At 43.5% G+C, this 26,235-nt stretch overlaps 1 protein-coding gene across 3 annotated transcripts in view; it reads right to left on the bottom strand.

Annotated features, from left to right (window-relative positions):
- The window catches only part of B4GALNT4 (beta-1,4-N-acetyl-galactosaminyltransferase 4), a 226,960-nt gene that overhangs the window by 34,936 nt on the left and 165,789 nt on the right, over positions 1-26,235 (bottom strand). For 2 of the 3 annotated variants that reach the window (XM_077321246.1, XM_077321245.1), the window contains exons 3-7: positions 25,468-25,569; positions 19,909-20,004; positions 15,204-15,294; positions 14,353-14,453; positions 7,299-7,366 (exon numbers count right to left, since the gene is read on the bottom strand). In XM_077321246.1, coding sequence (XP_077177361.1) covers positions 7,299-7,366; positions 14,353-14,453; positions 15,204-15,294; positions 19,909-20,004; positions 25,468-25,569 — 458 coding nt within the window. Of the gene's footprint in view, positions 1-7,298; positions 7,367-11,424; positions 11,518-14,352; positions 14,454-15,203; positions 15,295-19,908; positions 20,005-25,467; positions 25,570-26,235 lie in introns of those variants that run through there. The other variant, XM_077321247.1, reaches the window with a different exon arrangement.

Genomic DNA, 26,235 nt, shown 5'->3' with positions numbered 1-26,235 from the left:
GGGATATTGTGTTTGTCCCACAACAGCAGAAACTCTGCAAGCTGATAAAACTTTGAGGTTTCAAGGAAAGGAAATAAGGTCCAAACACACATGGAGAAAAGGGAGGTGGTTACTTGCTCCTTCCTCATGCAATTACATGGTTTACCACATGGGAGGCTCCACACTGTGCTACCGCCTGATGTTTGAACAGTGGCAGGTTGCCCCACCTCTTCCTGCTCCCACGTACAAGTTTGTAGGCAAAATGTCTGAAGTGGGGTATCTAATAAAGCTAATAATTACCCATGCTTCAGAGAGCAGAATTGCCAAAACAATCTCTTTACTGAATAATTCAACATCTTAAATACATCAGTATATCTAAATATAAACGCCTCAAGCTGGCTGGCCAGGAATAGTGGGATATGTAGAAAGAAAGAAAGAAAGAAAGAAAGAAAGAAAGAAAGAAAGAAAGAAAGAAAGAAAGAAAGAAAGAAAGAAAGAAAGAAAGAAAGAAAATTCCCACATGGCTCCATCTGCAGAAACTTATATCTGTGAATTGAGGCCATGAAGAGAAGAAGCAGATTTTTCTGCAAACTTAGGGACCCCTCGCCCCAGCTCTGCAGAAAAATCTGAGCACTTTAAAAAGATGTAGAGAGGGTTAAACCCCCCTCAAAGAGTGCTGTTTGTGTTTGTGCAGACAATGCACCTCCATTTGCCAGTTACATGAACACATGCCATATAGTGTAGCCATAAGGTGAACCAAAGTCCCACGAGGCTTTACAGGCTCGTCTCCTGCTCTCTTATTCCCTCCTCCCTTTGTCTCCAGCCGCAAGTAGCTTGTTCCCAGGAAATGCAGCGTGTCCTTCATGATGCTCTCTGGAGCATGCATGTTCTGTCGGTCACCAGGTATGAAAACTGTGACTTTCATTTTGTTCTAACAGGTCTTTGTAGATTAAAGCTTTTCCACCATGGGAAGTGTAAATGGCAAGAGTTTAAAATGCAGATGAGGGCTGAGGGGGGACACCTGTATCTAGCCTAGTATAGCTGTTCTTAGCAATAGATTGTTCCTGTTGTGAAGTTTCCAGATGTACCCTCTTGGACTTAATACAATGCTGATCTTTTTTCTAAGAGGATCGTCTCAGTTTTCCTTGTCCACTAAAAGAGAGCACCCTTAGTTCATGACAAACACCTGGCTAACAGGAGGAGGAGGACAGCAAAAAGCAGAAGCTTCAAGTATAGCGGCTGAGTCATTTGACATCTTGATACCAATACAGGAAAAAAAGCACTGCTGGTCTAAGAACATTGTAGAGCCAGGCCTATGTAACCATCTTTAACCACTCCTGCGGTTAAATAAAGCCCTAAGGGCTATTGGGGAGGAGTTAGGAAGGGCTCTGTCCATGATAAAAACTTGGAGGGGCGAATCAGGAGCTGCAAAGCGGCTTCTGATTCACCCCTCCGTGCCACGCAAGGGCCAAGCGGTCAATGAGGAGGCACGTGAAGCGCCTTCCTATTGGCCCCTCACTAGGACAGACCAAAATTCCATTCACCCAGCCCAGTCTGGCTGCCAGTCTGCTCCTGACCACTGCAGGTAGAGGAGGTCAGTAGGGCTGCCAAGAGGGATGAGAACACAGGCTGCGCCAGCCCTTTTCACCCCACAGGTTCTTGACACCCATATCTCCCCACCCATACCCTCATTTGCCACCATGCCACCACAACCTCCCACAGAACACACACATTCAACCCCATGCCCTTACAGACTGGACAACTCCTCCCCTTCCTCTTCCCACTGCCAAGCTCTAGCGCCCGTTGTATTCTTGGAGACAACGGGCTTTGCCCCTAGTTTTGTGTAATTTCACTGCACAGTGATCACAAGGTGAATTAGATCCATCTCTCTAGCTGTCCTTGAACAAATTCCTTGCCATTAGTATGTATTGCTATGTGTAACCAGGATATGTCAATTAGGGATGCCAAGGCCAGTTCAGCACAGCTGTGGTTCACTTGGGGGGGGGGGAGTCCTTCTAACTTCCCTTTGGGACTCTGGGACATAGACCAAGCTCTTGCTAGCCAAGCTGGCTGGGCTCCAATCAGCTGCTTCATGCAACGATGTATGGCAAATGCATCCAAATGATTCCTTCCATCAGAAACAATCTCCGCCCTTTCTTCCCACTTTCTCTCAATTGCTCTCTAATTAGATTATAGTAATGAATTGTCCACAACTAATCATCTGCAAGGGAATCTGCAGTGCACAACCAGTACTTTTAAATAGGAGACCACAGGGTGCTGGAAGCTTTCTTTGTAAGCCAAACACAAACCTCCAGGAACCAGTTCCTCCCCTTTATAACAATGGTTACAAGCAAGTCTTGGACAGGAATCCAACAAGCCCTTGGGAATAGACTGAGTTGAATTCAGGCTAAGTTTCCAAATGGCAGGATGGAACTTTCCTGTCTCTCCCTTCCCACTGCAGCCCACTGATTTCCACATAATGCTGCTCCTGGGGGGGGGGGGGGATAGGGGACCCTAAGGAATGTCATGGGGGGCTGCAACAGGAAGATGGAATTTGCCAGTTGTCTGGATCCAGCCCTGCATCAAGTTATCCCTGGAATGAAACAAAACTGAGGATTGATTTAAAGAGCAAGTGTGTGGTTTAAAGTTAGTTTTTGGATTTATATAATTCAGAATCAGTTCAGCATTTCAGACAGTGTAGATTTTAAAACTAAGTTTTAGATGCAAAAGATAACCCTTTGCTGCTCTTAATTTCACTTAACTGAAGACAATTAAGGGACAATGATCAGCAATCTGGCTTGTTGCCAAGCTCACTCCTCACTCCTTTGCTGTCTTCTAACATAGAGAATCACAGTTAAAAACTAGTCTGGTTACTAATTCTGTCCAATTGCAAGTGGATTACTTCCACCCCCAACTAACTGGGATTGTAAACCACAATTAAAATTCAGCTTAGAGCAAACAGTTAATAGTACAGATTCAGATTCATGCACATTTCCCCTTAACTTTGGTTGACCATGAAGCCAGAACATAGCCAAAGAAATAGTTCAGAGAGGCCTCTGCATTAGTACACCCACTGACACGTCCCTTTTCCAAGGCTGGGAAATTTGATGAACAGTTGTCAGAAACATGTGGAATTTCACCAGTGCCTGAATGCAGCATGCCTGAGAGTCACAAGCCACTTCAGAACTGGCTAGCTGTCCCAGCTTTTCCAGCCCTGAAGGAAGAATGTCATGGTGTCTTTGCTTCAGTGCTCAGGAAAGTAAGGGGCAGCCAGTCAGCACAATGGCAGCACATATTCTTAGACCTTCTGATCCTTGGGAAGTCCAGGCTCAGTATACTGCTTGAGCCAAACCACTCCCTTGTCTTCGCAGTGCAAGAGGGAATCAGCTGTGGCCTGAACAACAGAGGCTGGAAGATTGAGAGAGGCACATAGGTTGCCCAGTGGCCATTACTTCTCTGCCTGAACGGTCCTCACCCACTGTTAATGCCCACCCCGCCTTCGTAGAAGCATGCAGTTAACTTCCACCTGTCACTAAACTTTTGGTGATGTTGGGGGAAAACTGTACTTTCTGAAATTAATCGCATCCCCAACATACACTTATCTAACAGGCTATCTATGTTCTGAATTCTTTCATAGTGTTCTAAACTCAAACTGAATCACTGAGAAGACATAGATATGTATGTGCATCTCCTCCAAGATGTGGCAGAAAATGTCACCTTAGATTGAGTAAAAGAAAACAACTGGATGAAGAAATGAAATTCCCATTTCACAAATTAAATAACCTGTAAGCCAGGAAGACAAAAGGTTGCAGAGTTGTCTCTAAATTTGCTAGGGATGTTATGAAATAAACAGGATATAGCCCTCCCCTTTCTTCTGACTCACCTCCCAATATCCGCCAAAGGAAAAATATGGGACCAAACCCACCACTGTGAATTCTACTTAACCCTTGTGTCAGATGAGATAAAAAAGTCATGGATTCCCTATGGTCTTTTAAAGGCAGTTTGGACAGTGACTGCGTGAAGAGTGTAAAAGGGTCTTCCAGCTTCACAAAATTTCATTAACAGAAAATGAGTCCTCCTTCACTGCTATTTACTCATTAAAGCAAAATGTTGATTATTCATTTTTAAAAGGCCTACAGTTGTGTAACGTGTGGAAAAGATTAAATTCTTCTTCTTACTACTCCAATCTGAATTGGGACTCAGCACAGCCATAATGGTGTTTAAAAAGATGCTGGGAGGGTCTGATTATGGATCCTTCAGCGTCTCATTTGTTTTGCCTTTTCACTCAGTCCTGCCGCTTTGGGAACCTGTAGTTAAAATGATGGCTGCTCACTAGAACAGGGCAGGTAGGGTTTGATTGCATGAGTTTCAGTGCTCCATATGGGGTGCCTTAAGCTGCCAGGTTCAAACAAAACTACGTGGAAAGTAGTTTGGACTCTATTGGCTTCTGAGTGCTGAAATGAGAAACGACTTTCAGGTTCATCCTGGGTTGCAGTTTGCTGTTGCTCACTAACAGAACAGGGGAGGAGGACAGACCTTGCCTGGCTGTGTCCTCATTTCAGCCCCTCTGGCTTCTCATCCATGAGGGTCGCATGACCCACAGCATCAGCTTTTAGGGGTCTTCTGTGAGGAGGTGGAAACTGGCAGGCAGCCGGTGAGATCTAACCTTCTGGGTTTCACAGCTAGAGGAGCAGAGGATAGAAACTGCTGGCTTCATTTACTAAACCAATAGAAGAAAGGTTGTGTCTTCTTGAGATTTATTAAATGCAATCCTAAATAATTTTGCAACCAGAACGGGGTCCCAGGTATTCACTCCTGCTTTCTATTGCTTCTTCAGTAGTTGCAATTGTAGTCTTAATATAACATCATATAACATCACCCGTATTACAGGTACAGGATTTCACACAGGCAACAGCTCTTCAGTAAAGGGGTCACTTCTTCAGTTGTGCCCCAGATAATCTCTCTCTGTGTGTGCAACCGTTCTGGTTGCAAAATTATTTAGGATTTACTAAATCTCAAGACACAACCTTTTGCCTATTGGTTTTGTTTGCTTTTGGGTGTATTTTTACAAGAAACCAACGGTGTTTCTTCATTTGGGCTTAATTTACTAAGCTTTTCTGCTGAAAGGGCTCAGCATTTCCCACATGTGCTGGATTTTTTTTACAGTCCCCTTCATTGCTTTAGTAGCATGCTCCTACTGAAACACCATGAGGCCAAAGCCCCCAATACCACCCACACACGTTTATTGTGCCTGCTAAGGCCGAGGAAGACTGGGAATCTGGCAGTGCATCCAGCAGTCACATTCGGTTCGGGCCTCCTCATTCTCCAGGCAGGTGTTTGTCCATTCATATTCCTTTTTGCGCTTGGATGGTTTCCCTCATTTCCTTCTTCCAGCAGCTGGGGAAGTCAATAAGCATTCAGAATGCATATTCACTATAATTCCAGAGCTCTATGTCCTGACCTCAGCAAGAAAACTCTGCCGCACCCTTGTTCTTCACATGTGTTCTTCTGCCAGACAGAGGGCACAGCACAGGATATATCACAGAGAAACAGGAGGCTAAGCCACAAGGGGCATAAATGCATTTATAAAGGGCACCGAACAAGAGATCACAGACAGCCACCAGGAAGAAAGTGGCTCCTAACCCTGGACTGCCATTTGCTTGAGTGCCACCATTACGAGCTCAGCTTCCGACATGTGCCAAATAAGCCCTCTTTGCTGGAGAAGGACAAAAGGTCCATGCATGTGAAAAGAGCACCGGCCATGCACTGCACAGGAACAAAATCTACCATGTATTATAGCTCTGTAATACTGAACAGAGAATTCACTGTAAGGATGAAAAAGACCACCTCTTTAAAGCATCAAGGAAAGTCCCACTTGACAGTAAACTGACGGAGCAGGCAAAGACAAGCCCAGAAGAGAGCTGCCAGCTTCATCCGTGGCAGTGTCAAAAAGAAGGCAAAGAAAAGGTAGTGGGAGATGACAGGGTCCAAAACTAGACAGAAAGTAGGTTTAAACTGACAAGGCTGGAAAAAGGAAAAAGAAGGGAGGGGAGAGCATTGGGATTGAACATGCAGGAGAAAGGCCAAAGCAGGAGAGGAGGAAAGGGCTAATAAAAGAACAATTTTACCCAGAAACAATGATCCATTTCCCCACTTTAGGGTGCACTATGGGGCAGCAATGGTTTTGCGTGAGGAAGCCCTAGAGATCGCCCTCTGCCAGACACTCATTGCACAGATTACACACTTTCAGCTTCAGTTCTTCACCTCGAAAGGATGGTCCAAGTCACAGAGTTGTTCTAACAGCCCACACAATAGAGACTTTAAGGTCTTTTAAAAGTTAAAAGCAGATTAAAATAAAGGATAAATAGTACTATTAAGGAAATAATAAGGAATCTTCTATACTCTTAATAAATGATTTCTGGCTGCCTCTTTTTTTGTAGCATTTCAGAACTATCCTAATGTTATACAACACAGTGGAAGAGTAGGCATAGGAATTTATTGTTAGTTTTCCCGAGAAGAGGAACTGTGGCTATATAATAAAAAACACTTTTAAAATGTTAAATACTAGTCACTTTGATCACGGCTGTGATTCATTTCCTGCCACACCACCTTCTCCTAGAAACAGGCATTTATTTTCACCTACCTTATCTGCCCGCAGGGGGAAAATGCAGGTACTTAAAAACAACAACTGGGACTCATAATGGCTAGGAAGAGGGAGAAAAGGATTTGTTGGGAAATGGCACAGGTGAGAAAAGGTGAATTTTCACGCTCTCTCCCTGCCCTTTTGGCTGCCCTTCAATAAGGAAAAAAAACAACCACCCCACAATGGGAGATGTCATTGTTGATCGCCAGTGACATTCTCTAAATAGATAAAATGCTGTTAGAGCACCTTGTGTTGGTTTAAGAATGTGGAAGCCTTTGGCAAGGCATTCTATTTCCAGCAGTGGCCAAACAGGGAGTCTCTGTTGAGCCAACATGGCCAACAGGCATAGATAGACCGGAATCCATGAACTGTCAACTTCCTTTCTTCCAAACCATCTAATGGCAGTGATTTTTATGGTTTAATTCTGGAAGGGAGGGTGCTGTGAGAAAGTGTGAAATGAACCTGGCTAAATCATTACCAATTATTTACTGTAGACAATGATGTATTTAAAAGAGAACTTTTCTTCCACAGTCAAATGCAGGAATATTTGCCCAAACACTTCCCAGTACTGCTCTTGACAAGCTTCTTCATAAACAATGTTTGCTATAGTATATGGTTCAAGGAAATCTGGAAAAGAACAAAGCTTAGAGTGGGATAACACAGCGGTAACACCTACCGGATAGGCTTGGAAACTTGTGAGCTGAATTTTGTGAACTCTCCTGGGGCAGTCCACTCAGAACCCAGCTACAGAAAAAAAGAAAAAAGAAATGATGTAAGTATCAGTGCCAAACTCAGCACCTTACAGACTATTTTTTAAGGCAAGAAGATCTAAAGTGATGCTGCCCAGTGTTCATTTTGTTCAGTGTTCATTTTGAGCATATCATTAATCATATTTCTACTTCATTTATTTATTTAAAATAAAATGTATATTGCATCTTCTCTAAAGTTCTAAGTAGGTCATAAAAGTCCCATAGAAATTCAGAAAAAATCATCAAGTAACTGCAATCAATATAAAAAGCAATTTAAAGGAATCCTGATATCCAATAAAAAGTGTAATAAAACACACACTCCTTTAAAAAAGCTCTGTGAAACATAAAAGTTTGCAAGTCCTGTGGAACAAGTTCTCCTTCTGCATGTCCTTGACTGCCCATTCCTCAGCACTGGGGCACTTGCTGAAAAGGTAAGTTTCCCTTGCAGTAGATACAGGCATTTTAGAGAACACAGGCTCCAACTAGCAAGGAAGACACTGAAGTTGAGGCAGCCTATCAGATATGAGGGGCCCAGGTCAGAAAGAACTTTATTGCTAAAGGCCAACATACTGAGGTGAATCTGGAAGCCAAGGAGGCTTTTAAAATATGCTTAATAGTCTGATATCGCCTTGTGTCAGCTAGACGATGTGCAGTTCAATGTTGCACTAAATGAAGGGGCAACAGGACATGGACATACAGTAACCCAACATGGAAGTTGCAGAAGTGTGGATCAATATGGCTAAACTGGCTCCCTGGGGATGGGGCAGGTTTCAGAATGAATCAATTTTTAACTAGATGGAAAATGAAGTTATTATTTCAATGATTATATATGTATTATTTTATTATTATCTATGTTATTACCCAAAAGCTTCAGGGAAAGGTTGGATATAAAATGATGATGATGATAATAATAATAATAATTATTATTAAATCAGCTGAATCTGGAAGGTGAGACAATCTGCATTCTTAGCAGCAGTATCAACCAGCTTCTCTTACACTAAGGTTGAGTCCTGGAACACTTCCAAATTCTTTGCCTGACATCAAAAGTATGGTTGGGCAGCTCCTTCTACAACATCATCCTTCCACCTGCATCTCCGCTGTTTCTTTAAAGATTCAGTTTTAGCTTGTTTATTAGCTTATTTATTCATTTGACTACAGCATCCAGACAGTTACCTTGTCTGAGGTGCTTTTCAATGCCCCAATGTCTTAATTCAATGATGATACTGAGCATGTGAGGGTGGAAGTAAATAAAAGGTTAAGAATCACTGTCTCTAAGGTCCAGTAAGAAGAGTCATCAGCTGTATCAAAGGCTGCAGCAAAATCTAATGAAATTAACAAGGACAAATTAACATTATGAATCTTCAGGTGTCGATCATCCAGTGAGTCTAAAGCTATCTCTATCCCATAGCCAGGCCTGAAGTCAGATTGTGATGGGTCAAGGAAAGAAGTGTCACTCAAAAATGCCTTGTTGCTAAGCACTGCTTCCTTGAGTGCCTGAGGGAAATCCTCTAGCAGACAGGTGTTAATTATTCAAGCAGAAATATTCTCAACTCTTCTTGACACAATTTAATCAGTCAAGACAGGCAAGGATCTAATTTGCAAGTGGTAGCCTTTACAGTCCCATGTACCTTATCTACATCAGTCAGGGACAGCAAGCCAAAATGCTTCAATTCACCATGATGAACAGATGTTTTAGATGCTGCCTGAGCATGATATGAATGTATGTATCTTAGCACCATAATGGGGGAGAAGGCTGTTTTGCTTTTAACAATACTATGATAAGCTTAGCGCACATCTGGCCAAAAGGTGAGCTCCATGGTAAGCAAAGATTTGAACTAAGGTCTCCCTGGTCTATATAGAATCATAGAATAATAGAGTTGGAAGGGACCTCATGGGTCATCTAGTCCAACCCTCTGCACTGTGCTTAGAGTGATGCCTATCGCTCACCCAGTGTAATCTGCCATCCCCTTGAGCCATAGAATCAGCCTCTCCGTCACATGGCTATCCAGCCTCTGTTAAAAAATTTCCAAGCCTCCCACCACCTCTCAAGGAAGCCTGTTCCACTGATAAACCACTCTGACTGTCAGGAATTTCTTCCGAACGTTTAGACAGAATTTCTTTTGAATTAATTTCATCCCATTGGTTCTGGCCATCCCTCTGGTGCAAGAGAGAAACAACTCTGCTCCATCCTCTATATCAGTGGTCCCCAACCTTTTTATCACCAGGGACTGGTCAATGCTTGACAATTTTACTGAAGCTTCTGCTGAGGGACATTGCCACTGCCTGAGCCCCTGCTCCACTTGCTTTCCTGCCAACACCCTTGACTTCCTGCCGCCCACTGGGGGGTGCTGCCAGCAGCAGCTGCGCAGTGCCATGCAGAGGGGGAGCCCCAGCCATGGTGGCCGCTGGAGAGCACCAAAGGTGAGCTGGCGGCAGAGTGGCAGGGCAGCCCCCGAGGCAGCAGCTAGGGAGGAGGACGATGAGATGCTGCAACCTGGTACCGACTGATCCACGGACTGGTCCCAGTCCCCGGACCGGGGGTTGGGGACCACTGCTCTATATGGCACCCTTTTAAATATATGAAGATGGTTATCAAATCCCCTCTCAGTTGTCTCCTCTCTAGGCTAAACAGACCAAGCTCCCCCAACCTTTCTTCATACGTCTTGGTCTCCAGACCCCTCACCATCTTTGTTGCCCTCTTCTGGACACGCTCCAGTTTGTCTACATCCCTCTTTAACTGGGGTGCCCAAAACTGAACACAGTACTCCAAGTGAGGCCGAACCAGAGCAGAGTATAGCGGCACCATCACCTCTCGTGATCTGGACACAATACTCCATTTGATACAGCCCAAATACATCATGAATAGTTTTTATCTTCCTTTCCCATATGTTGTGGGGCACCATGAGTTTGCACAGGAAGAGGAGTCCCCAGAGAAGCAGAAAAACCTGCATTCCAAGCCCCATCTTAGCAGATCCTCCAGTTGAGACAAACTTGTCAAAGGAACACCAAGCCAGTACTGGCATTGCCGCCTGTGCTGGCAGGGTCTCACTTTATAAAGGACAATTCATCTCCAGCCAACAATTGGAGAGCGACTCACAGAGCTATGAAAAGCACTGAAGCCTCACCCCACCACTAGATGCTCTGGCCACCTCCTCATTTTCTGAGCCTTAAGCAGACATGCTCAATGCATTTTTAAGGTGAGGAAATGTACTATAATCAAAAGATAAAGATTTCAACACTTCTCAGCCAGAGGGGCCAAAACTCTGGGAAGCCAGCCTCCAGGTGAGACTTGGTAATCCCCTGGAATGACACACACAAACGTGAGCAGAGAGAGAGACACACAAAGAGACACAGAGAGAGACAGAGACAGAAGATGAAAGCATTCCTCTTTTCTCAAATTGCAAACCTTATTAACCACACCAGGGGTAGTCAAACTGCGGCCCTCCAGATGTCCATGGACTACAATTCCCAGGAGCCCCTGCCAGCGAATGCTGGTGGGGGCTTCTGGGAATTGTAGTCCATGGACATCTGGAGGGCCGCAGTTTGACTACCCCTGAACCACACAATCGCCTCTTCATGTAGGAAATATTTGAGTGTCTCCCTCCTTAGATTGCTTTCTGAGACCATTGGCCAGAAAATCTAAAGTAAAAGAATCCCATAGTCAATGAGTAAGTCAAAAAAGACTTACACCATCCTCCTGCAACAGTTTCTTCTGCCTGTGCACTAGCTACATTTCTTTAAGGCAGTGGCAATTTGTATAGCTTGGTGTAATGGTTAAGAGCAGCAGCTTCTGATGTGGTAAACTGGATCTCATTTCCTGCTCCTCCACATGCTAGGTGTCCTTGGGCCAGTTGGGTGACCTTGGGCTAGTCACAGTTCTGTTAGAAACTGTTCTCACAGAGCAGCCTCACCTACTTCACAGAATGTCTGTTGTGGGGAGAGGAAGAGAAGGCTATTATAAGTCATTCTGAGAATCCTTAAGGCAGTGAAAAGTAGGGTATAAAACCCAACTCTTGTTCTATGGGAAGATGCTACTGAGAAACAGTGTCTTACCCCTTCCAAATGTCCCCATGGTCTCATGGTGCTTCTGTACCCCATCTACAGTTTCCAATCTTCCATTCCTTTGGTCTCAAATTTGCCTTGTTGAGATGATCTTGGAAAGTTTGCAGCAAGACCAAGATGGTAGCCATATGGAAAGAGAAAGTTTACATCTTCCTATTTTCCCACCCACATCAACACTATATTCCCTGCTGCAATTGCCTGTGATGTTTACCCCGAAGCATTCCTCCCTTCTCAGATTGCAAATTGCAAATCTCACGTGACTTACTCATGAGTAAACATTCCTAGAGCAGAGGCTTTTCCTGGCTGCCCTGGGTCCCAGAGGGCCAGTAGGGGGCTATCTCTGGTCCCCCTTCCAAATGTGCACAGAGACTGCACCAGGAGGTGGCTCACTCCCACCCCCCCCCCATGTCCTCCAAGTTGAAAGAGGCCAGGAGGCCAGGGCAACTTACTGGCAGCAGGGCATGCTCTGGGGCTGCCTCCTCTTCTACCCAGCAAAATTTTGAAACTGGCAGGAAATTGGAGGCAGAGAGCTGACCCTTATTAGCTCTTCCCGGCTGAGGTCTCCCTCCTGATGGGGGCTAAACTACCAGTGCAGGCCATTCCTGTCTGAGGGCCATCTCCTACTGGGGGAATACTTCTGAGGGAGCCAATCAGGTAGGGAGTTAGTTGTTTACATTGAATTTGAGCCTATTGGCCCTCATTGGCAGAGTGCAATTTGAACTGATTGGCAGAGTGCTCTCTCCATATTGGTGGCACCTCCCCCAGGGAGGGCCAATCAGGTAGGGAGTGAGTTGTCAGCTTGAGTTTTATTATGTTTAGTGATAGGCAAGCCTGACCAAGCTAGACAGTTATTATAAAGGAATCTAATGTTTTTGTCCATAATCTTTGTTGATTCCTGGACACCTAAAGAATGTTGTTAGCTTTAAATACAAGTGCAGCAGTAATACTTAGCCAGTTAAACCCTGAATCCACTATCATACTTTTTGTCCTTGCTAAAGAAATCAATTTTGCAGAAGATCACTAATGTCTCAGAAATTAAAAGAACCCCTGAGTATCTGAATCAGCTCTCTTCTGAATCCATGGTCTCCATTTCTACTTCCCTATGCAGGGCACAGGAAAGCACTCTAGCTAGGGTCAGAAAAACTCAAGCCTTGAATCAAAACAAAAGGGAGTAAAGGCACATTCACTGAACTGCTTTCAAGCAAGAGAGAAGTCCTAAGGAAAGCTCTGAAAAAAATATTGAATTTTGTACCTGATGCTATTTTGATTAAAGAAGAGCTGGTTTTTTATACACCACTTTTCACTACCTGAAGGAGACCCAAAGTGACTTACAAACACCTTTCGCTTCATCTCCTCACAAGAGTTGTCCTGTGAGATAGCTGGGGCTGAGAGCGCCCTAATTGAACTGTTCTGTGAGAACAACCCTAAGAGAACTGTGACTAGCTGAAGGTCATTCAACTGGCTGCTTGTGAAGGAGAGGTGGGGAATCAATCTCTGTTCTCCAGATTACAGTCCTAACCACTGCAGCATGATGGCTCTCAGATTAGTTTCTAGTTGTGTTTCTTAGTCTGTTTCTTTCCAGTGTTTCAAATATTTCATGGTATCACCTGAACTGAATGTTTTATATCCAAAACACTTTGCCAGCTGTTAAAACTGTAAAAACCATTCCCTCCTTATATGCAGGACACAGTTTCTTGTATACATAATTTCATTATTCTGTAATATAGTTATGACAAGATTTCTGTGCCTGATAAAGAAATGACGGTATGATGCTGCACCCAGTAATCTCCCATTCCATTTGCACTTTTCCTCATGGAGAAGGGGAGCCTAATTTTGCCCCATTTGTCTTCTGGCTGCAGCCATCTGCTTCAACCCCATGGTGTTTCTGGGGGTCCACAATTCTGAGTGTCAAAGAAGACTGAAGCAGGAGGAGGGAGCAGAAAAGCCATTGTTTATTCAGTTCCATTCCACCCACACTGCACAGGGATCCAAGCTAAGCACTTTACTTCGTAGTGAGAATAAACTGGGGGGATGTCATCCCCATATGTAGTCAGATAAGAGACCAAAGCAACATTAGTGCTCAAACTAAGAAAAGGGTCAGATTGTGAACCACTGATGCAAAAAAGGAAGCTTATCATACATGGCTATCATTACAGGATAAGGTTTAAAACATACACCTATCTCTGTCTTAATTTAATAGCCTCCAGATGCAAAGATCACAGCTGAGTTGGCTCATGGTTTGTACAGCTCGCAATGGTAACCCTTTTGGTTGCATTTATATTTAACTGTCCCAGCAAGGAACCTAGGAGATAGTACCAGATGCTACTGTGTGTAAGAAGGCAACAAAAAATGCATGCAAAGATACTATGAACTATTATCATGAATGTATGGGTTTTCTTTTTGGTGTAGTGGTTAGGAGTGTGGACTTCTAATCTTGCATGCCGGGTTCGATTCTGCATTCTCCCACATGCAGCCAGCTGGGTGACCTTGGGTTTGCCATGGCACTGATAAAGCTGTTCTGACTGGGCAGTGATATCAGGGCTCTCTCAGCCTCACCCACCCCACAGGGTGTCTGTTGTGGGGAGAGGAAAGGGAAGGCGACTGTAAGCTGCTTTGAGCTGCTGCCGCCACCGTCACTTCCGCCTCTGCCTCCTCCTCCTCCTTCTTCTATCCAACCATGAATGAATCAAGACACTCAGATGCATTGCATGTGGTGAGGGGCTTCATTCTGTCCTTTTGCACCATTTTCCTGAGCTAAAACTGCTTCGAGGGAGACTACCTGCCTCTCTGTGAAGCCACACACAACTAAAGTCCCTCCTCCTGAGCCTAATCAGACTCATGTCAGACATCACGTCTAGTTTGGGCCTTAGATGGCATGAGAAAAGCAGGTGCCAAGGGGAAGTGAAAATCAATACCTACCTTGCCCACAAATGCCACCAGACGTGCATTGGCTGGACTGTCATCTGAGCTGAGCCAGAACTCAGAGTTATCATCTGAAGCTACAGAAAATTGGAAATCCCCTGAAAAAAAGATGAACATTTGTGAGGTAGACTGTAGTAGCAAGGAAAAGTGGGAGATCTGAGTGAGAGCAACCTATTTCCTAAGCTAGTTTGGATCTGCCTATAAAAGTTAACTCCATTAAATGTTCCAGATGCTCTCAGTCAACTCTGGTTACTTTAAAAGAAAGGAAAGGAGTCTGAAAGCACAATTCTAACCAGAGTTACATCCTTGAAGTCAATGGGCTTAAAAGAGTGTAGCTCTGCTTAAGACTGTACTGTGAGTTTCTATTATACAGCCAAGTGAGACTGGGAAAGTGAGTTAGAGACTTTCTGGATGCATGTAGGCCTCTTGATCTGGGGAGGGCAGTAAAGTGCAACATGTGCTATACAAACATCTGTAGCAGAAATGGGATCTCTCCCCAGCTGTACAACAACTATGTATTGTGAGTGGTAGGGGAAGGGTGGGTGGAATCCACATTGAATTTTCTGGAAAGATACAGATACCTCTGCCTCAGGGGCATAAGAAGGACTCCAACAATGAAATCAGAGTTCAGTAGCACCTTTAAAACCAACAAGCTTATATATTCCCACTGTCATGATGGTCAGTTCATAGTCTGACAAAGAGTGCTTGCACTTGAAAGCTCACACCTTGAATAAATCTTTTTTGTTGGCCTTAAAGGTGCTACTGGATTCTGATTTCATCCAGCAATGAAATCAGCTCTTAAAAAACAGTCTTTGTAGACAGAGTTATAGGTTGATAGTTTTACTCACCATCTTTGAAGGGATGAATGTACCCAAATATACGTAGCCCATAATTCTTCCACTTGGGTGATACAGCCAATTTCTTTACTGTTGTGCGTGTCTGATAAACATAAAAAGGGGGAGGAATATTTTGAGCATAACACTCAATTAATAAAACAAAGTTTAAGTCCAGTGGCACCTTTAAGACCAACAAAATTTTATTCAAGTGCAAACACACTTCTTACACATAAAAACTTATACCTTGAATAAAATGTTGTTGATCTTAAAGGTGCCACTGATCTCAAACTTTGTTCTGCTGCTTCAATCCAACATGGCTACCCACTCAATTAACAAGGTCTTGAAGCAAATATAACTCAGACCTGGGCACATGAGGGGAAAATTGAATATTTATATTCACCAGGCTTGTTGGTTAAAATTCTCCCAGCTCATAAATGTCATTTAGATATGCCATGCACAGCATGAGCTTTCAACTGATGAGAGCACAGGATCATTCAGTGCTCTTGTATAGATCTATGGTGCAGCCACATTTGGAATAATACGTACAGTGCTGGTTCCTGTATCTCAAAAAGGACATTACAGAGCTGGAAAAAGTGCAGAGAAGGGCACCTGATGGCAGAGGCAACCAAGATGATTAGGGGGTTTGAGCACCTTCTCTATGAGGAAAGGCTGAAGACTTTGGGACTAGATTTCAGGAATAGATTTTCAGGCCCTTGTGGAGGAGATGGAAGTAGCCACAAGGGTGAAGAAGGTACCAAATGTGGGGATAGGAGGAAATGGCATCTGAAGGAAAAGGAAAGTGTTGGTCATGAATGACTCTCTGCTAAGGGGCATGGAATGTCATGGGGCTAGACCTGACCACCCCCACAGTCCAAAAGCTGTTTTGCTCGCCAGAAGCAAAGATTCAAGATATTACAGATATTACAGATAATGGATCATTATCTATTTGTAATGTTCCATGTGGGGATGAACAACATGGGCATAAGATCTTGGGAGGTAGCTGAAATGAATGGGGGCACAAGAGGTTTTCCCTTCAATCCTGCCTGTAAAGGGAAGAGGAACAAGTCAGAAGCTGAAGATCAAGGAGATGAACCACTGGCTGTGTTGGTGACACTGGCAGGTGCGATTTGGATTCTGAGACCATGGGATAGGTGTTCTAGAAGAAGGCCTACTAGCACATTGTGGACTTCAAGTTGGGGAAGAATGTGTTTGGCAGGAACCTGGGGAGATTCATCAGGAGAGCTTTAAACTGAAGCCACAAGGGGAAGGAGATGTCCATCATAGGGATTCTAATGTAAAGGAGCAAATAGAAGTGGCCTGCCCGGGAAAGTCAGGTCAAATTGAACCAAGGGTAAGAGGTTTGAGGTGGCTATATACCAATGCCCAAAACATGGGTAATAAAAAGGAAAAACTTGAGCTTCTCATGCAGACAGAGAGAGATGATTTAGTAGATATTACAGAGACTTGGAGGAATGATTCCCATGACTGGAATGCAGTAGTGGATGGATAGGAGTTATAAAAAGCAACAACAACAGAAAAGGTCAAAGAGGAGGCAGAGTGGTGCTATATGTGAGGAGAGGCCGTGCCTGCCTGTCAAGAAATACTAGAGGAGAAGAGTGACACTCCAGTAGAAAGAATCTGGGTGAAAATAAGAGAGGGAAAAACAAAGTACAGTGGTTGGTATCTGCTACAGACTGCCAGACCAGGGTGAGGATGTGGATGCCGTCCTCTGGGCAACTGAACATTGCAATTATAGGTAACTTCAATTTCTCTGATGTATGCTGGGAAACAAACTCCACTAAACATCCAGAATTGTGCAACTTTCTGACCTGCCTGGTCAACAACTTCATTTATGAATTTCATTTTCAAATGGTGGAAGAATCTACGAGAGGCTCGGCCATACTTGACTTAATACTCACCAGCAGGCAAGAGCTGGTGGATGGGATGAAGGAGGTGGGGCCCCTGGGGGGGAGTGATATTGTCTTCCCAGAATTTCTTTTCGGATGGGGGGAGGGGCAAGGAATTTCATAGCCAGATGCAGGGCTAATTTTAATAAACTCAATAAACTTAACAAACATGGTGAACGTCATCCCATGGACAAGAATGCTGGAAGAGAAAGAAGCAAGTTATGGGTTGGCTCTCCTTAAACAAGAGCTATTGCATACTCAAGCCATGACTATTCTGGCAACACAGAAACATGGTAAGGGAGCCAAGAAGCCTATTTGGATGAACAGAGGTTTTCTGGAGGAGGTAAGGAAGAAAAAAAAATGGAGGGAAGGACAGACCTTTAAAGAAGAGTATCTGCAGGTCAGCCATCAGAGAGACCAAAACCAGGTGTGAGCTGAGACTGGCCAGGGAAGCCCACTATAACAAGAAAAGCTTTTTCAGATCGGTGAGGAGCAAACATAAGGTGAATGAGGCAATAGACCTGCTTTTGGGTGAAGATGGAGAGACTCTGACAGAGAAAGCAGAAAGGCTCAGTACCTATTTTGCTTCTGTGTTTTCCCAAAAGAATATGAACACATCTAGGGATGATAGTAGGCAAGTTATAGTGTCTGGGTGGCTGGTTGACATGGATAGAGAGGTTGTTGAGAGGCACCTGGCTGCACTGGATTAGTTCAAATCCCCTGGGATAGATGTTGTACATTTGAGAGTGCTCAAAGAACTTCCTGGAGAGTTTGCTGAATCCTTGTCCATCATCTTTAAGAGCTCTTGGAGGGCTGGAGAGGTGCCGAAAGACTGGAGGAGAGTGAATGTTATCCCAATCTTCAAAACAACAGAGGAGAGATGACCTGGAAAACTACAGGTCAGTGAGTCTGACATCTGTTGCAAGGAAGGTAATAGAACAGATTTTAAAGGGGGTGATCTGATGGTAAACTGGAGGACTGCAGTCTTAATTTGTGGATGGTTAGGTGGATAGGGAACTGGCTAGAAAACCTCATCTAAAGCATAGTTGTCAATGGTATTTCATTGGATTGGAGGGAGGTGACTAGTGGGGTGTCACAGGGCTCTGTACTGGGTGTGGTACTTCAACATTTTTATCAATGATCTGGATGAGAGGATGGAGGAACTAATTAAATTTGTAGATGACACCAAAGTGGGAGTAGTAGTGAACATCCTAGGAGATACAGAGTTCAATGAGATCTGAACATGCTGGGAAAGTGGGCAATTCAATAAGGAGAAATGCAGAGTTCTACATCTGGGCACAGAAATGAGAAGCATGCATATTGGATGGGATACCCTTCTGGGTAGCAGTGTGTTTGAATGAGATCTTGAGGTACTTGTGGACTGTAAGCTAAACAGGAGCAGACAGTGCGGTGGGAAGTCAGGCTGTATCAACAGAGACATCACAGGACAATTGTCATAGTCCTACTGTATACTGCATTGGTCAGGCCACATCTGGAGTACTCTGTGCAGTTCTAGAAGCCTCACTTCAAAAAGCATTTGGTCAAAATTGAGAGGGTACAGAGGAGACCCACAAGGATAATCTGGGGCCTGGGGACCAAAGCCTATGAGGAAACGCTGAGGGATTTAGAAACGTTAAGCCCAGAGAAGAGGGGGCTGAAAGGGGACATGATTGCTCTCTTTAAACATTTGAAAGGTAGTCACTTAGAGGAGGGCAGGGAGCAGTTCCTGTTGGCAGCACAGGATAGGACCCACAGTAATGGGTAGAATAGTATCAGCTAGATATCAGGGGGGAAATTCACAATCAGAGTAGTTCAGCAATGAAATTGGCTGCCTAAGGAGGTAGTGAGTTCCCCCTCACTGGCAGTCTTCAAGCAGTGGTTGGACAGGTACTTATCATGGATGCTTTAGGCTGATCCGGCATTCAGCAGGGGGTTGGACTAGGTGGCTTCCAACTCTATGATTCTATGATTTTCAGTTTAGAAAAGAGATGACTAAGGGGACACATGATAGAGGTTTATAAAATTATGCATGGGGTTGACAAAAAGAAATGTTTTCCCTCTTACAAAATACTAGAAATCAAGAGCATCCAATGAAACTGATGCAGCATGTTCAAGTCAGACAAAAGGAAATACTACTTTACATGGAAAGTGATTAAAGTATGTAATTTGCTGTCAGAGGATGTAGTGATGGCCACAGGAATAAACATATTTAAAAGGGAATTAGATAGATTCATGGAGGATATGTCTATCAATGGCTAATAGCTATTGTAACTGAGGGGAACCTCCACATTCAGAGGCGCTAATCCTCTGAATCTCAGAGCCAGGAAGAAAATGAAGGAGAGGGCCTTGGCTTCTGTGCTCTTTTGTTGGCTGTCCAGAGGAACTGGTTGGCCATGTGCGAGACAGGGGGCTGGATTAGAATGATCATTTGTCTGATCTAGCATGGCTCTTCTTATGCTATGTAGGAATTTCTCTCATTTTGCAGGCTTCCTGCATTAGAGTATCTGTTTCTGACCATGCACAATGTCCCAGGCGGAGGTTCTGTGGACTTGTTTATGGAAGACCATAGCTTGACACACATCTGCTGTTATTCCATTAGCATTCTGAACAAGCCAAATAACTTGGCAGAATGGAAATTCAATGAAGTGTAGCTAAGAATATTTACTACACAGAGAGACGTTTCCTGTTTTCTGGATCTTATTCAGGAATTGCCATCTTCATTTAAAAAAATTCTGCCTTTCTGCCTCAAGAGGCATTCAAAATGGAACAACTTTTACCCACAAAATACCCATAGAATAGTTTGTACTCACATGTGGAAAGAGGGGAAAATGCAGATTCTTCCTTAGGTGACCCACAGCCCCTCCACACCAGTCTTCAAATACATGCAGGTTAGCTTTCCCCTTGTACTGGAGAACAAAAATATATACTGCATTTAGGATAGGACTAAGATCTTCTTTGCGTATATGTACAATGTACACGTGCAAGTATATACAGCATAGAGTAAGCACCATTCTTGTTTATGACTTGTGTCCTTCAATCTGACAGCATAAATTCTCTTCCTTAGGCATCTAAGCATAGTGACATTCTCAATACATGCATGGATATGTTTATCTAAAGACATGAGTACTTCATACATACGTCACATATTTGCCTGCAAGACTTGTTAGTTTCATATTGACATATTTATAGGAATTGTGTCTGCTTTGTGAAGGACACAGCCATCAATGAAAACCTTCTTATACCCAAAAATAAAACCAGAGGAGGAATTCCAAGTCTCCTTAAGCAGGTGCAAACTATTCATGTGTGCGAACCCCCCCCCCCGGTGCAAGCTTATGACTGAACCCCCTAATATCATGTGGAAATTAATTTGTTCTCCCTCATAGCTTGCTTTGTTGTTGCAGCTGATTTGAGAATGCCAACTGGGGCTTGCATTGGCCATCAGGTAAGGAATGAATGACCACCTGAGTCTCCCATCTGTTACAACATTTTTCAACAAAAATTAAACCAATCTGTACTCATGGCCTGCACACAGATCCTGCCCAGTGCAATGAAGGATGTCCGTATTTCTGCTCCTATTAAAACACACAGTGATCTTATCCTGAGACATCCTTTGCGGTGTCCTTGTTTCTGGAACAGTCAGCACAACAAAAGTCCAATCAAGGACACTGCAATGATGTTTGGTCATGATTAACAGTGCCAAGGACCTTAAGGATAGCAAAGCATTAGACTTTGTTTCATATAGACAGGTATAATTTGAATTAAAAAATGAGCAAGGGAAAACTGCTTCCTGGCATTACTTCTTCCATGCTTCAAACCAGCCAGCCCTCAGTTGCTCACAGCTAGAATTTCAGCTGGCACTGGCCTCTTTCTACATATAGCTGCCATATTCTGACAATAGCCATTCCCTGACAACCTCTGCACAAGAAGTGTAATATTAGCAGTAAGTTTAGCTAATGATCAGAATACACCAGCTTTGCCAGCCATGGCTTCCAATGAGGAATACACTGGATACATGCCACATTACTAGGAAAATATATTTGCAGTCTCTGCTATGTCCAGCCTTCAAAAATGTCTTGTGAACACTGCCTGTAAAAAACTGTCCTTCTCCACAACATGGCTCCTACCAATAATACCACCCCATTCAAAACAGCATGCCCCAACAGATTGTCCTATCAGACCAGAAACACGGTAAAACATGTCTGCTTTAAACCTGTTGAATTCTTGTGACTTGGTGGTTTTGTTCTGTTTTTGTAAACTGTTAAGACACTCAGATTCACCCTACCCGCACTATCATTCCTAAAGTTCCTTAGGGAGAAACCATGACTCTATAATTGGTTTAACTTTGTACTAAAGAGATGCCCCAGTTTTGCAGGCTGCTTTATCGCCCCTCTTAACTTTCTGCTCATCATTTAACTTTTCTCATTATTTCTTTTAGCCCTCTGCAGCTTCTTCTCCTGCTTAAACATAATAATGTGATTCATTTATCACATATATCATTATTTCTGGCCATCATTTGAGCAGGAACCAGTTCATACAACATGGGAGTGTAGCAAAGGTCCAAACATATACAGTATTTGCTGGCGTATAAGACTACTTTCCCCCCCTGAAAAACATGCCTCCAAGTGGGGGGGTCGTCCTATACGCCGGGTGCACTTCAGTTGGGATAGACATAGCTGCCCATAGTGGCCCATAGTAGTGTAATGTAATGTAACAAACTATATTTTGAGTGGAAATAAGGGGGGTCGTCTTATACGCCCAGTCGTCTTATACGCCGGCAAATACGGGTACTTATAGCATGCTACCAGGACTGAAGCCACTTTTGAATGGAAAGACTTGTATCAAATCAACAGCTGGTCATTTAAACTGGCCTGAGGTATCAGTTATAAGCACTTTCTTTTGCCTCAAGAACAAGTGGCCACATTCTGTTCTGCTCTTTGCACATCTGCATACTCAGAAGCAAAGAACAATGCAGGTGTAATTCAGGAACATGAGATATGACTGCTGAAAAATGGCGGGCAGAACCATCTGCTCACAAATAGGACTGCTTCAGCATGCTACTTTGAACTGTAGACAGGGATGTTTATTGTACCCTTTAAGGAAGAAATCCCAGCTTGTTTACTGGAACTTAGAGCTAGCACACATATTTTCCAGGTCTTGTGCTTCTATACACAAATCTTCCATGTGCTGACTGAACATGTGGAGGGGCAGAGTGCTCATTTTCCCACCCCTGTCTAATCATAGAATCACAGAGTTGGAAGGGACCTCATGGGTCATCTAGTCCAGCCCTCTGCACTATGCAGGACACTCACAACCCTATCGCTCATCCACTGTAGCCTGCCACCCCCTTGAGGCTTCACAGAATCAGCCTCTCTGTCAGGTGGCTATCTAGCCTCTGTTTAGAAATCTCCAAAGATGGAGAACCCACCACCTCCCGAGGAAGCCTGTTCCACTGAGAAATCGCTCTGTCAGGAACTTCTTCCGGATGTTTAGATGGAATTTCTTTTGAATTGGTCATGGAAGGAATGCCCATGTATGTACTTCCTCACTGTGTCAGATCATGAGCATAGTGCCCAAGTGTGTACACTTCTTTCCCATGACTGGAAAGCATGTCCTCAAATTTGTTAGTCTTTAAGGTGCTACTGGACATTTGTACGGTTCTACTGATTAGATAAACTTCCAAACCCTGCTACTTTCAAGCATGACTTGTTGAGCTACTGGGGCTTTCTCCTTTTGATCAAATAAAAGGCAAACATCCTCTGATCTGGCTGACAGGAATAGTGTGGAGTTGCTGTATGTGGCACGTACATTGGATGCTCCACCAGTAGCCATAATAGAGAGAGAGAATCCTTTAATGGGTTTTAGCCCTTCCCACATTCTTAGTTGAGCAGTGGTTCAGTCCTGCTCAGCTGGAAAGCAGGAAATGTGGTAGGGGGCAGGTTTCTGGGCTGCGGGGGAGGGGCATGGCAGCATCAGCAAGTGGTACAGAGGCTGTAGACACCATTCCTGCCCACTTTCAAGCCTCCTGTTGCTGCTTCTGTAGTGGGGTCACCCTCATGCATGATCTTAAGTATTCTAGCTCACCAACAGTGGAGTAAGTTAAGATGCATCTTTTAGAATGTTCCATGGAATAACACTATAAGCTGGAATGGATGTCCTTGTGCAAGTTTTTTGGGAACCCATTTACAGAGGACATAATCACTACTTATTTAAAATTCCTAGCTCAGCCTGTGACCACACACATACAAACTCCTCTAATATTTTTTTAAGAAATCTAAAATCCTGAAGTTTTTTTTTCAAAAACAGCTCATAAATAGATAACAGTGGAGTCAACTACTTCAAATGCCGACTGGGACAGAAAGGTCTTGGCCAGCTTCTTACAAGTGGGCCAGGTGTGCCTTCTTTAGGGGAAAAGTTCCAGTGGAAGGGTTTTGCTTCTTGTGACAACCAGCTTTACCTCTAAAGGCCAATGACTGTGAAGAAGGACTTCTCCAAATAATTGGGGATGATGTGGAGGGGCTAATAGAGTCTTTGGAAACATTTCTTTAGGTATCTTGAACCCAAGGTCTGTATGCAGATTTATTTATGATTTAATTTATATACCGCCCATTCCCACAAAAGCAGACTCAAGATGGCTGAAGTTTGTAAACGCCATTCCAGCCTTATGCTTGGCATGGAAAGACCTGCTGCTCACCTACACACCCTTCCCTCTTAAGAACAAAGTTGTGAAGAACTGTGGCATGCCTGGTGAGAGCAATTGTGGCATGGGAAGCCGAGTGTCAGATGCAAGGAAGAGTTTCAATAAATTGTCCCTACTTAACGAGATAACAGGTGAACTTTTTTGGCTATTGTTGAATCTATATCCCTTTGGGATGCTGACAAGTGCCCATTTTATTGTCCTCTTTCCTCTCATAATCACAAGTGTATCAATCAAAACAAGGATTAATGGCCAGCCCTCATTTTCTAGCTACAAATCTGTGGATTACTATCTGGCACATCTTGGATGCAATTCTCTAAACATTACTGTGATGATATTTAGAAGGTAGGGCTGGCCAGATGGGTTGCTTCAGTGAAGTCAATAGTGCTTAGCTAATCTACAGGAACTGGGAAGAGCAGGAACTCTGAGAAGTGGGAAAAGCTATTTCCCCTGCAATGGTCAAACTGCAAAGCCATTGCGAGACCTCTCAGCACAGACAACACCAATATGTAGTAAAAAACATTCCCAACAGCCACCGGGGACAGAGGTTAAATACTTGAAGACTGACTCTTCAGTGCATGTTTTGTGCATCAAGGCTCTGTCACTTTGAAAAAAGCAGCAGCAGGACACTGACTAGCATCCTGTAGGACCTCTCACACAACGAGCCTCTGAACACTGGAGAAATCAAGGAACAAAGTCCATTAAGCACCATAGCCAGAACTAAACACATTCTGCCCTATTGCTGGTAACACTTACTGATCTATACAATTGGTTCATTTGTGATGAAGCTCCCAGATCTGGCTGGAAGACCAAAATGTTTCCTTTCCCCTAGAGGATCATTCAGCACCTTCCCCCTCAATGGTAATCTTAATGTATTCTACTAACAACCACTTCTCTGCCTCATTTCTCTTGGGGCTTCCCTAGGCTTGTCACAGTGACAGCCAAAATGCCATTGGAATAATTCATAGACTCATTAAGCAGGCAGGTGCCTGAGCACAGGTCTCTGTTTAGCTGAGTTGTAATGCTGGGCTTTACCCTGAACCTCATAAAATATTATTCAGCTGGAGAATATGCAAAAATGGCCTGGCCCAGAGATGACAGAACAGGATGGTTTAAATTCTTCTTGGCCTTGGTCTTGGATGCCTAGCTAGGAGTGTTAGGAGTGATGTGGAAAGTCTTCAGTGCTAATACCTAATAACTACTCAGTTGTCATGAATTTGTGGGGGTTTTCTAGAAGGATTCAAACTGTGCCCATAAGGGAAACGGTCTGATGGGAATTTTTATTATTAGGTTCCATAAAACTATAGCCATGAGTGTAACTAATGAGTCATTCTGCTTCAAGGCAGGGAATCTAGTATTTAAAGCATTCCTGGCAGGTGCCAGTCTGCCCCTTGCACTCTTTGGGAAAACCTAGTTGGGATTGAAATTAATGGGCAAGATTCGCTGTGATCTTTTGTGTTTTGAAACACCAGTGAAATGATCTTGCACAGCTCTCATGCATCTCACTGTAGTTTGTATCAGAGGATTTTCTGACAGTGCCTCAAAACAAATGAAATAATGCATTTCTCCTGTAGGTCAACCAATAGCTGAAAAATTCGTAATTAGTGATATTTAAACTTGCTCCAATCCACCACTTCCAGATTATTTTTAAACCTTTAAAACTCATTTTGCTTACCTGTTCATTCCATGGCAGGGCGTGTCTGGTTATATTTGGCTTTGGAGGTCTTCCAGCTCCATGTCTTTTTGAAAACCACCTATCAACCTCAAGGTCTTCAACCTGTAAAAAGAAGCAGAAACAGCAATTAATGCTCTCAGAAAGATGCCAAGAGAACAAGATATATGTCATTGCTATTGCTAACCTTTGCCAGTAAAACATGCTCTCCACTTGACTCCCCACCATTTTTAATTGCTGAAAGTTCACTGAAGCAAGCTCTGCAACCAGTAAAGGAGTAGGATCCCCTCCTCTCAAAGGAGAACACCACAGCACATTAAAAATCACCTGAACTAGAACACTGAAAATGGAAGAATGACACAAGTGGGGTAAAAACAAAACTAAAAATTAGGTATCTTTTGGGCACCTTTCTTTTAAGAAATGCTCACTGTGACTTCCAGTTAAAATAATGTGGAATAATAATTAATGTATAAAAATAAGACTAGACAATGATCATGACATTCCAAAATGAAGACTTCTGCCAGAGCAGAATAAAATAAAATCCTTCTGTAATAAAAAGTCTTTAATGGGCACAAGAAGACCTGCATTGAGGAGGCCATTCACAAGTTCAAAGATAGGGAGTTCCAAATAATAGGGGTGGTGTTAAAAAGGCTTTTGCTTGGGTCCCACCAGATGGATCTCTGGAGCTGTGATTTCATGCAATACAGTTCCCTCAGACTACTATATTGCTAAGAATGGGCAAAGATGCAAAAAATGAATGGTAGGTCTTAG

This window comes from Paroedura picta, chromosome 2 (genome assembly GCF_049243985.1).
Source record: "Paroedura picta isolate Pp20150507F chromosome 2, Ppicta_v3.0, whole genome shotgun sequence".
Classification (NCBI taxonomy): Eukaryota; Metazoa; Chordata; class Lepidosauria; order Squamata; family Gekkonidae; genus Paroedura; species Paroedura picta.
The sequence above is the reverse complement of the archived record's forward strand: the minus strand, read 5'-3'. Positions and strand labels throughout refer to the sequence as shown.